The sequence below is a fragment of the Glossina fuscipes genome, unplaced genomic scaffold (assembly GCF_014805625.2).
Source record: "Glossina fuscipes isolate IAEA_lab_2018 unplaced genomic scaffold, Yale_Gfus_2 219, whole genome shotgun sequence".
Classification (NCBI taxonomy): Eukaryota; Metazoa; Arthropoda; class Insecta; order Diptera; family Glossinidae; genus Glossina; species Glossina fuscipes.
The window spans coordinates 395078-407869 of NW_023998562.1; the positions used below are offsets into that span (position 1 = coordinate 395078).

Below are 12792 nucleotides of genomic sequence, written 5' to 3' on the forward strand. Positions count from 1 at the left end.
AACACCAAAAGAGCGGGAAATTTTTAAGGGAATGTTCAATTCCTTTGCGATGCACAAACAATGGTCAATTGCAGATGGTGATTTAGGAATTTTCTTCGCAATAATAACCTTTCTTACGTCATCACCGAGAATGGATTTGTTTGAATTAAGAAGCTTAGGGACTATTTTAGCTTTTAACTCATACAGTCTATTTTCTAAGGTTGGGAGACCAGTTTCAATTATAATATTATTTATGGGCGTCGTCCGAAAAGCATAACAACTTGCTCTAACGGCTTGGTGATAGACCGGTTTAAGGATGTTGATATTAGATTTGCAGCTATTGCCATAAATTATCAAAGCATAGTCAATCTTGCTTAACACAAGCATTTTGGTAAGATAAGCGATAGTGTTAATATGCGCATGGCTTCTCCAAGCAACGTACTATATGAAATTTACCCTTGTTAAAAGGGAGTTTTTTAAACGAAGGCAGTGTGCTTTCCAACGATAATTGTTTGAAAACGTGAGCCCGAGAACATGGAGCGTCTGCACATTTAGTACTGGTAAGCCGTTAATATGCATCAGTAGGTTTCCTGCATCGCACATTTGTTTTCGACAAATGTGCATTTTTTTTGATTTTTGTATAGAGATTATAGCTCCTGACGAGTTTGCCCATGTGGAGATCTCACATGCAATAGATTCGAGGATGTTGATTGCTTTCGTGTTGTCTTTTTCTTTTGTAAAAATGTATACATCGTCCGCGTAGAGACAATGTTCCACTCTTGGTACACGGCAAAGAATTTCGCTAATTTCGTTGAAAGCGATCTGGAAAAGCGTGACAGAGAGAGGAGATCCTTGCGGAATGCCATTCATTAGCGGAAAGGAATCAGAAAGATGATTGTTGATTCTAACTTTGAACCGCCGATGCGACATGAATGATTTGATGTAGTTGAAGAATTTGGGTCCAACATTCCATGATTTCAAGAGTCTTAAGATAACATGAAGACCAACTCTATCAAATGCTTTTTCGAAATCAATTGAGAGAATTGTTACGTGATTTCGTTCGGAAATTGCTTTGCTTGTGAAATAATCAATATGTAACAGAGCGTCGATGCACCCTCTACCCCGCTTGAAACCAACTTGTTGCTTTGTTATCAGGTTCTTGGACTCAAGAAACCAAGATAATCTAGATGCCATAATCTTCTCTAATACCTTAGAGAGGCAAGGTAAAAGAGAAATTGGGCGATAATCTGATGCGATGGAGACATTTTTTGACTTTGGAATTGGAACAACTGTTGCCAGTTTCCACATGTAGGGTATATGGCCAGTCATAAATACCGTATTATATAGGTCCAGTAATTTCTTTTTACTAGACTTAGACATAGCACTGATCATTTGGTATGAGATGCGGTCTATACCAGGTGTCTTCCCCTTCAAATTGGAGAGACAACTTCCAAGTTCTGAGGTAGATACGCAATTTTCCAAGAACATGGCACATCTATCGATATTATTTGAAGGAGATATTGGAGTCCTCTTATTATCAATGAAAGCACTGGAGAAGTTGCTGTCAGAGGAGTATTCGCACCACACTTTTCCAAAGTAATTAGAAATCTCATCTGCGTCAGTTAAAGTTCCATTGGGTGTGCAGATGGCAGAAATTTCGTTCAGGTTTGAAGTCCCATTAAGTCTGTTGATTTTGTTCCAGACAACTTTCATTGATGTATTTCTGTGGATTCGTCTCGAGAAAAGTTCGAAACTAAGTGCCTTTGATTTCCGTAATTCCTTCCTGAATAGAGCATTGGCCTTTTTGTATAATAACAAGTGATTTTGATCAGGACATCTCTTAAAGCGGTGCCATAGATCCATTTTATTTTTCCTCAAAAACGAAAGCGTGTTGTTCCACCAAGGAACCCTAGCTCGTTTAAAAGAGGTGTTGGATTGCGGAATAGAAAGATGAGCAGCCGTGCGAATCGCTTTAGACATAATAGCAGCATCATGGTTGCAGTTTCCGTTAAATGGCTTTGAATTCAAAAATGACTCCACCTGGTTGGAGTAATTGATCCAATCCGCTTTATCTAGGAGGAATTTGGCCTGTTTTGCTGGAGTAGCAGAGGACGTTGAAAGTTTAAGATCGATTATGATTGGAAAGTGATCACTATTATGTAGATCATCAGAAATAGACCAGGACACCAAAGGAAGAAGTGATGGAGAGCAACATGTTAAATCAATATGTGAAAAAGTATGATGAGTTGAGAAGTGCGTTGGTTTTCCATCATTTAAAACGCAAAGGTTGCTTTGAAAAAAGGCCTTTTCTAAAACAGTACCGCGGGTGTTGTTCACTGTTGAGCCTCATATGGTATTCCAGCTGTTGAAATCGCCGCATATAATTAATGGGGGGGAAAGTACGGAGAATAAACTGTAGAGTTCTTGCCGAGAAAACGATTGCGAAGGTGGAATATAGAGCGAAAGCACTGTAAATTTTATATTTAACATTATTTGTATCGCTACGGCTTGTATATTTGAGCTTAAATTTATGCGTTTGTGAGGTACACTTGATTTTATAAAAACACCTACTCCTTGTTTGGAATATGAGTTTTGATCAGCATTCGTGAAGTATCCAGTATATGATTTGGGTGGAATAGGATTAAAAGAGCTTCTACAATGGGTTTCTTGAACCGATAAAAAGGTTGGATTAAAATCACTTATGAGTGTACGGAGTTCATCAAAATTATTAATAAGTCCCTTAATGTTCCATTGTAGAATTTTAAAAACTTTATTTAATTGTAATGACATGTAAGCAGAGTGGAGGGAGGGTTAAGTTGACATGTCAGCGTCTCCGTCGAGAAGGTCGCTATAGGAATTTTTCGTGAATGATTTATTCTTACCAGCAGAATAATCTGTATTTAGGTGATTTGCTACATTTGAAGCGCAACGGGTTGGCGCACGTGAATAATTTGAAATTGAAGGTTGATTGAGGGATGAAAGAATGGGTTCATTACCACTTGTGATTTGTTGAGTAAAGTTGATAGCTGGAGATTCTGGAGAATTTGGTATATTAGATTTTAGCATATGTGTTGTTGCTTTAATTTTTTCAATATTTGCAGTTGCTTTGGTTTTCGAAGGTTGATTAATGGATGAAAGAATGGATTCATTACCACTTGTGATATGTTGAGTAAAGTTGAGAGCTGAAGATTCTGGAGAATTTGGTATATTAGATTTTAGCATATGTGTTGTTGTTTTAATTTTTTCAATATTTGCAGTTGCTTTGGTTTTTTCAATATTATCTTTGGCAAGTGATGTAACTGGTTTCGCAATATAATTTTTGGTTAATGGTGGAACAGGTTTTTCATTGGAAGCAGTTGCAGTTAAAGTCTTACTAGGCTCGATATGCGAGGCAACAGCAGCATAGGTATTACTTTTGCCAATTCCATGGGCTACAGATGGATTTCTTTCCCGATATGTGCGTCGCGCTTCGCCCATGCTACAGTAATTTTCTGTTTTGATTTTTAATATTTCACGCATCTGTACAAAACGTGGGCATTGTTTGTCTAACGCTGAGTGTTGATCATTGCAATTTATGCAGAAACTACGGGTACAGCTTTCAGTATGTGGAGGATGACCACAGTTAGCACAAGATGCAGCATTAGTGCATCTTTTTGCCGTGTGACCCAGGCGTTGGCAATTTTTACACCTCATAGGATTTGGGATGTATAGTTCTACTTTACATTTATACCACGCCACATCAACTGTTCGCGGTAATCGATAGCGATCAAAAGTTAAAATAATCCTTCCTGTAGGAGAGCGTGTTTTTCCGTCATCATTCAGTTTGGTTAATTTATATGCTTCAGTCACTCCTTGAATGCCCATTTCGCGAACAATTTCATCTTCCGGCACATGTTTTAAGCAAGGGGCATAAATTACGCCTCGAACCGAGTTAAGTTTCTCATGTAGTTTAGCTGAAATAGCACATAGATTAGCTAAAGAATTGGCCTTTATTAGTTTTTCGGTTGCGCGCGGGTTCCCAGCGAGGACCAGTAAATTCCCATCGCGTAGAATCGAGATCGAGTCGATGTATGTTGTAATGCTATCTAGAGCTTTTTTTATAGCAAAAGGGCTAATTTGGGAAATTGTTATTCGAGCATCCGTTGAAGAAATAACAATATATTTTTTATCAATAGGGATTATATCGCTGATCGGCAACACCGGAAAATCTGATTTTTTACTTTTTTTTCTTTGGGGGGATGTATCACTTAATAGATAAAATCTATTCGGGTTTTTGTCTGGCGGCCCCGGGGCCATTATGCCTTACTGTTGTCTATTTATTATTATTTTTGAAATAACCACTCACTTGAAAAGGTTTGGGAACTGTGCAAGAAGGTTGGGGACTACTAAAGAAAAGTGTCAAATGTTTTCAATTTTTTTTTTTTTTATTTTGTTTTTTTGTTTTCTATTTTTTATTATATATAGACGAAACAAAAGCACATACGCGATATCCGCGTTAACCAGTTTTAGCAATAACACCGAAAAGACAGAAGTTAAATACACAAAAACACCGAAAACACCGAAACAATTGAAAAAACGCAGACGAATAGAAAACACGCACTACACTGAACACAAGTCGACTCGTTTATGCAAAAAACATCTAAAAATTAGATATGTTTAAGTTTTTGACAAAACGGTTTTGAACAGAAACGTGTTCAATAAATTAAAATTTTGTTTAACGTAAGATAAAAGATTCGATATATCTTTAAAAAAAATTTTACGAAAGGTAAGATATTGTCCAAATTCATTTCGCAAATTTCAAAATTATTTTACAAAAACATTCTGTATAAACAATTTTTATGTATTACTACAATAGTATCAATGTCTTTAGAAAATATGTAACAACGTTTTTTCCTTTCCACCAATATTAGTCAAATTATTTCAGATTCATTCATTTGACTATAAATGTTAGATATCAAACATACAAATCGTTCATTAATTATAAATCTGTAATGTATAAGCGCCTATAATTTATTTTTTGACGTCATTTCTCTCATTTCAATTTGCAGCCAAAGGCAGTCTTTTTTACACGTATGGATAGTAGGATGATACCCACTACCTAATAATACACCTTATGCGGTTGAGAAATAAACACCAGCAGCCACAAATAATACGGGGCCAGGGTAATATAACGGGGAAAATTTAAAGTAGATTTCGTGTTCGCTGGAACAACAACGAAATCGATAACCAACAAACTCTAAATCAAACTATGGAATTAAGTTTGAATACAGCTCACGAGCGTGCCAAGGAATTGAAAAAAGCTTTTAGATAAGCGAAATACTCGATATATAAAATCCCGACCTGGTCAATTTTTAAAAGTGTTGTTTTCTTGTCGTAGTGCTTCATCTGCTAGTTTAGTAAAACAATGGGAAAATGTGGGCATTGTTAAGGGTGTACCTCAAAGTAGCAATCTTAGGAACAACGAACTACATGTGCAGCAACATTACAGCAGCCAACAATCGCAGCCATCGCCGTCGCTACATATTCCTTTAGTTCCACGCCATGAAAAATCTCGTCCAAATCCTATTGAATTGCGCTTAAGTGGTGCTGATGGTGACAACAATGATTTTCTTGCAAATGGTGCTTATCAAGAAACGAATAGTATTACCAATAACAACAACAACAACATTTATCAACATTTAGGTGCTCATAACAGTAAATCAATTGGCAGAAGCGCGAAATGCGTTAGATCGAGGTATGTTGAGAACAGATTTGCCTTCAAAATATGGCAACCGCGTTAACGCGTTAAACCTTTGCCATGAAGTGAAGAAGAACAAAATTATTCATCTATTAAAGCGTAAGGTTTTCTGTTGAAACCCATTTAGATTTAAATGAGGCTGAAAAATTATTTTCTTAAACACTATTTTGTATACAGGCATGTGTTAAGATATGGTTTTTTCTCCTTCTTTTACGAGGTACCATGGCAGTCCCCTTATCAGAAGAGCATAATTTGGGAGGAAGTGCTGAAATAATGTTTCCCCCAACAGCTGTAATTTCCAATGAAAATCTCCTAGATATATTCAATGGCAATTCAAGCCAATTATATAAATATAATAATTCACTCGACGATTTATATAAACAGACTACCACAATATCGGCTAATGGCGCGTTGGTTCCACCGCCTTATCGCGATCCCCCACCGCCGCGCAACAGCCCTTTGCAACTTAATCAACAGTCACACACACAAAATTTAACAGCACATTTAACACCAATAGCACCGAAAGTAATTTATCTCCGTCTATGGGCGTTATGACGACTAAGGATGTGCAAACCTCTTCTAGTGAAGGAGATTATGATATAGTAGATTATTCCCGTTTAAGCGATTTAGTTATACCCTCGAACATGGATGAAAGTGAAAGCATTTTCCAGGCCACGCAATCTAATGATTTATTATAATTGATAAAATGCCAACCCGAGAAACTCAATGCTCAACAATCGGAATTGAATAAAGTATGGTAATTGAAATTGATGCAATGCTCATTTATCGCTAAATTTTTACTTTTAGTACGACGCCGAAATACTCTATTTGGAAACTAAAGATCACGACCAAACGCAGGAATTGGAGGCTATATCTAGAGAAATTACCTTAGTCGATCAGTTATTCAGACAGGGTAGCGAGCAGGTATTTTAGTATTTGAATAACGATTTTCCGACTTTTTAATCGTCAAATGTATCGAACACTAACGATATTTACTTGACAAGAAGACGATGATATTTTTTAAATTATTTCAATATTAACGTCATTGGTTTCATAGCACTAGACTTTAGGCCAATGATTTGCATTCGTGGTTTATGTAACACTATAATAATAACAACATTTTTGTTCTTTACAATCACATTTTCAGCTTCAAACTCTGCAATACGTTGAAGAGGAAAATGAATTAGTCAAGCAACAAGAAAAGACATTGAAATCGGAAATTGTTCTCTTGCGCTCCAAATTAGCTAATTGTGAAACAGAATTGTTACACTGCAAAAATACAATACGCCTTTTAATGGATGACATCGAAATTGAACAACGATCAAATTGCAAAGAAAATAAACGGTAATCAAAAGCTAACTAAAACTTTTTTCTATATATATATATAATTATCGGTTAGGTTTTTTATTTATTATCGTATATTTTATTTTTTATTCATGTTATTATTAATGCGTTTTCTTACTTTTTTTTTATCTCTCCAATTTTTTAAACATTTACAGGCAAATTGTTGAACGCGATTTGCTTATGGGAATGGAGCGTATTCAAAGTGAAATCGATCAGGCCATTCATAATACCGATACATCGAATAATACCGCTGAAAATTTGAAAAGGAAATTGCACTAATTGAAAACGCTATAGCCGAAAAAAAGAGACAAGTAAGGACTACGTTAAAAAAGTTCTCTTAAACTGCATACACACCATACTGGATTAATTGTTCACTTCCTGAGCAATTTGTTATTAAACATACAAATAAAATTTAATGTTGTTTCGTTATCGTATCCATAGCTGAAGGATATGAGATATACTCATTTCATCGATACGTTTGTGACACACAGAAGGAAAGCTCAGGAACCCCTAAAGTAAATATATTCTCGATCAGCAGCACATTCTAAACCGATTTAAGAATATTCGTCCGTCTGTCTATGTAATGTCCTGTGGTAAACAGCCCCCCAGGTGGCAGAAACGATGCTATCGGCTTCAAATTCGACAGAAACATTGGCAATTCTTACATAGGAGGGTGACATTGAAGATGGGGTGAATCGGCCAAAGGCCACGACCACAGTGAAACTTAACTACTACCTTTGTTTTCTGTTCGTTATTTATCAACTGTAAGAGATGCAATGATACAAATTTGCCCTTATATTCTATGGGTTGCTCCTACAACACCTGTACAAAATTATAAGTGATTTTTTTCACTTTTTTAAGGATTTCTGCTTATTGCTCGTAAGATAAACAAAGCAAAATGATTATGTACATTATTTACGTGAAATTACATTATCTCTCTCTGTCTAAAAATGTGCCAGTTCTAAATTAAATATTGTGAACCCACCAAACTGAAGATTTCGTTTCTTCTTGGGTATATAATCGACTAAGTATCAAATAAACTGACTTGGAGGGTAGAATACGACAAACGGAATGTGTCAACTCTAAATTAAACATCGCGGATGCTGCGACGGTATACGATGGGTAACGGCGACGGTTATAAAGGATTCGGATACGGCCGAATATAGTTTTCTTACTTCTTTCAATAATAGTGAAATGTAGCAACAATCAAGTACTTTTGATTGTTTTGGATTTCACATATTAAAACTTCTGCATATTAAAACGAATTTTTCAATATAATGCTAATAATTTAATAATTAGTAATCAGTTTATTTGTTAGTAAACTTCTACGTTGCAAGCAAATCTTAAAAAAAAATTTATTTATTAATTATATAACCATTCAGCATATTTTTTAAAATTCTTTAATATTTTTTCCCATAGTAAAGAAAAGTTTTATTTCAATTCTTAATAAGGATTATTTTATTTTATAATTGTGTTATTATTTCTTGTATAATTGTATTAATCATCACTAATAGTTATTATAAGTAAAATTGTATGATACCTTTTAGGTGGAACAAGAGGTTAACGAAATGAAGGAGGTAAATTTGCAAAGTTTAACTATCACTCCTTCGGAGGAAATCAAACATTTCTTGGAAGGTAAAATATTATGTAAATGGAATAAAATGGAATTTTACTAGAATTTCGTTTAAGTTCAGGCTCTAATAAACCGGGCAGCAGCCGTCGAATTATTGGTTCGCCGCGACAGTTGGAAAATGCAGTACCAACCAGCAAAAATCCTCACGATGTGTGGGTATAATTTACATTTAAGTACTTTGATACTCTTTCATACAAAATGATATAGTATACGTGATTGAATACTTTTGAACCTCGAACGAACTTATATGATGGGAACAAGCAATGAAAAAAAAAAAAAATATAGAAGCAGTTATGAAATTAACTTACACACATATCGCTGATAATAATAAAAAAATTTTAGTAATCAAGTGAATGTTATTAAAGAGGCAATATTAATAAAGACATATTTACTCTTCTTAAACAACAACAATCTACAATGTATTATAAGACACATTCTACACATTTAAAAGATTAATTCTCGAGCATTCCGTTTTTTTTTAATTCTTAAAAATGTTATTAAAGTGCAAATTTTTTTTCGTTTTTAGAGGAAACGTTTTATTGACTTAAATTGTAAATTAACGCTAATTTTTTTTCAATATTTTAAGAGAATGTAACCTTTAAAAACAATAAAAAGTAAAGATTTTACGCACATGTATAAAAATTAATTAAATGTTGGATCGAAACCGAGTTTTTATTATAAAAAAAATGTTTTCTATGCGAAGTCATTGGTTGATATTTGAATTGGCATCAGAAAAGTCCCCTTTCGTGTCCAAGCATAAAAACTTATGCTTGAGTAAAGCATGGAAATAAAACGTTTGAAAAAATTCTTGTACGGAGTCTTAGTTCCTAGCTAGATTGCTTTGTAGTTTTTTTTTCTAATTTGTACCCACAATTCATCGAGATAATCGTTCGTGAAATTAATTAAAACCAATACACCGACATCTATTTTATTTATAATTTCGTTAATATTAAATATCGGAGACAAGAATCACCTTTATAAAATTAACTTTGGAGCGCATAACATGAAATTTACGCATATTTTCTAATTGCTCTTTGCTCATATCCTGACCATGTTTTCGCTTAATATGCACCTTTAGTCTGTAAAAAAGAATATTATATATGAAGTACGTTTATTTTTTTAATTTGACTAAGAAATTACTAACTTTGCTTTAGCCGGTTATCCTTGCTGACAAAATTCACATTCAAAGGGCATCATATTGTGATGCGTGTACTCATGATTTCGTAAAGAGTTAGATGACGTGAAATATTTTCCACAATCAGGGTAGTCGCAGCTAAATCCCACGCTATCATGTTTAATTTTTTTGTGCGTATTCAAAAGGCACATTTGAGCATATTTTCGCCCACATAAATCGCAGACATAAGGAAAGTCGCCTGTGTGATAATGTATATATATAAGTGTCTAATATAACTACTAGAAGAGAAAAATTATCCTTACTACCGAAAACTGACCCTGGTTGCATATGTTCCTTGGCGTACCATATGGCAAAACCGTCACCAAATAATTCTGTACCTTTGCGGTGAACTTTAAAAGTCACATGAATTTTTCAATTCAGAGACATGGCTGAAGTTATTAAAAAAAAATTATCCTTGAAAAATCATATCGCATAACTTGAACTTTTTAATTCACCGGAAAATTCCAAATAGCTCCACTTTTTGATCTGATCTGGTGTCAGACTAAAAGCCACTGATTCTGGAATGGAAACGATACTTTCTAATAATGAGTTTCATAAAAAATTACTGTATTCAGAAATTTACCCATAACTTTCACAGCGTCTACAAAATTTTGTCATTCAGCGAAATTCTTTGTTTAACGTTGTATGATGAGATGTCCAATTTTTTTACTCAAGGCATGGCTAAGAACTAACAGCCAACCATGCTTATGTTCCAATGAATGTTGTGGTAAAGCCTCCAAGCATTCTTTAACATTAGCGTCAAATCCTCGATCATCGAGTCCGTAAGCCTCGTGGTCCCAGTGTATCACGTTACGTCTTTGCTTGGCTTGCTGTTTATTCATTAATTTACCATGCACGTTTATTTCTCTTGGTGTCTCTTGGACACACATAGATACAGAGAATCATTTGGTCTAATTAAATCGATAACTATGTTCGTGAAGTTAACTCTAAATTTACAGAACCCGTCAATGTCTAATGCCAATTTCGGCTTCCTGTTTGCATTTGTGCGACAATAATTTCTCACAAAAATTATGTGTCATTTGGCGGGTTTTCCTGAAAATATGCGCGCGTAGTTAAAAACATTTTACAATTTTTGTTTCCTTTTTACACTCACCACCGAAGGATGGGGGCGTATTTCAGCTTTAGAAACCCTAGAAAGTATATGTATGGTTAATCAGCGTGAAATTTTAAATTGCTTAAACCATGTCTTTTCATCTGTGTGTCTGTGTGGTGTTTGTAGGTCGCAAAAATGAAAATAGTGACTTCAAATTTGGTAGGAGCTTTGGAAGTTTTCGCAACCAGGTTAGATTTGAAAATGGGCCAAATTGGTCGGAGCGGAAAGTCGCAGTGGAGCGTAAACTGCGTAAACTGGTTTTATGCTTCTTTATCATAAGACGAACAAAACAGAATGTTTTAACCTATATCTTGTAAGGAAGCGTTTTTGCTTCCTTACGAAATACAAGTCCGCCCTAGACATTTATCTCCAGCAGGCAACCCGCCAGTCCGATCTGTCCGTGCACGTCCGTCGGGGGTTCATTAGAAGATGAGCAGCCCCCCTCCAGCATCAAATGTATGGTACAAAACGCATAGCGAATATGCCTATGTAGAATCATAATATCACACACTAATATACCGATACCGATACCTTGTAAAGATAAAATCACAAAACACACACTAAGTATACCTATACCTTGTACAGATAAATGCTTAATATCACACACCTATACCGCATAAAGATAAAATCATAATATCACACACCTATACCTTGTAAAGTTAAAACCTTAGAAACACACACCAAGGGTAGTGTAAAAGAAAAAGTATAAAATACCACCGAAGCGCACCACAGCACAGATTAGGAGCCCCAGGGCACCAAAAAGCTTAGATCCAAATTCCAAAATGCACTAGCGGAGTCAAGAACTCAATTAAAAGAAAAAAAGCTTAGATCCAAATTTCAAAAGGTAAGAGCGGAGTCAAGAACCCAAATAAAAGAAAACCTTAGTTGCAAGAAATCAATATGTTAAGAACACAAGTAGAATCTCAAAATGTTTAAGAACTCGAAGGTTAAACAAAACTCAAAGTACGAATACTAGTAGAATCTCAAGAACGCAAAGGCTAAATAAAACTCAAAGTATAATTACAAGTAAAATCCCAAAATGTTTAACAAGCATAATAGAACTTAGGTAGGAAATCTATGCATGCAAAACAAACTTCAGCAAAAATCTCTATGTGTAAAAATGCGCAGAATGAGTAGCACCGTTAGGGTAAACAAAACAAGCAAAATTGAACGTAGGTAGGGAAAGGAATAGTAAGAACATACGAGAATGCATAAACTGCATACACACATTGTACAAAGACACGATCACACATGTAAAAACACAAAACACATGCAAACACAGGGCACTAGCACTCACATACCTAACGGTGATCGAATCACGCGATTTGGTGCCTGAGTGCTTAGTGAGTAAACTCTTGAACAAAACATAGTAATAAGCTATACACAAAGTACATGCAAACTCAGTGCACAAGCACGCACATACCTAACGGTGATTGAATCACGCGTTTTGGTACCTGAGTCCTTAGCGAGTAGTTATTTGATCAAACATAGTAATAAGCTAGTTGTAAGTTGGTTTTAAGTTGTATACAAGTAGGATCAGGCGAGTCGTAACTGAGGTTGCGACGGCAGTGAACCTAAGCTAAGCATACCCATAAGCATATTACCCCAAACTGATGTAAACACATAGAGCATGTTGGCACGAGGACAGGCGAGTGAGACTCAGGCTATAAAAGAACAGCGCATCGCACAGACTCGTTCATTTCGGTGTCATAGCTGCCTGGAGGTAAGTGGTTGCAGACATCATGACAAATCTCTTCTTTTTTTTTGACTTTACGGATAGGGGATGCGCTGGTTAGTATTAATCGCCATCC

At 35.4% G+C, this 12792-nt stretch overlaps 2 protein-coding genes across 2 annotated transcripts in view; one reads left to right on the forward strand and one right to left on the reverse strand.

Moving 5' to 3' along the window:
* Nucleotides 1-7401, forward strand: part of LOC119642132 (probable serine/threonine-protein kinase tsuA) — a gene marked incomplete at its 5' end in the record, with an annotated part of 19476 nt that extends 12075 nt beyond the window's left edge. The window contains one exon of the mRNA XM_038041122.1: nt 7325-7401. Coding sequence (XP_037897050.1) covers nt 7325-7401 — 77 coding nt within the window. The remainder of the gene's footprint in view (nt 1-7324) is intronic.
* Nucleotides 7402-10501: 3100 nt separating this feature from the next.
* Nucleotides 10502-12792, reverse strand: part of LOC119642128 (activating signal cointegrator 1 complex subunit 3-like) — a 4114-nt gene continuing 1823 nt past the window's right edge. The window contains exons 2-3 of the mRNA XM_038041118.1: nt 10982-11018; nt 10502-10920 (exon numbers count right to left, since the gene is read on the reverse strand). The gene's annotated coding sequence lies outside the window, so the exon portion shown is untranslated. The remainder of the gene's footprint in view (nt 10921-10981; nt 11019-12792) is intronic.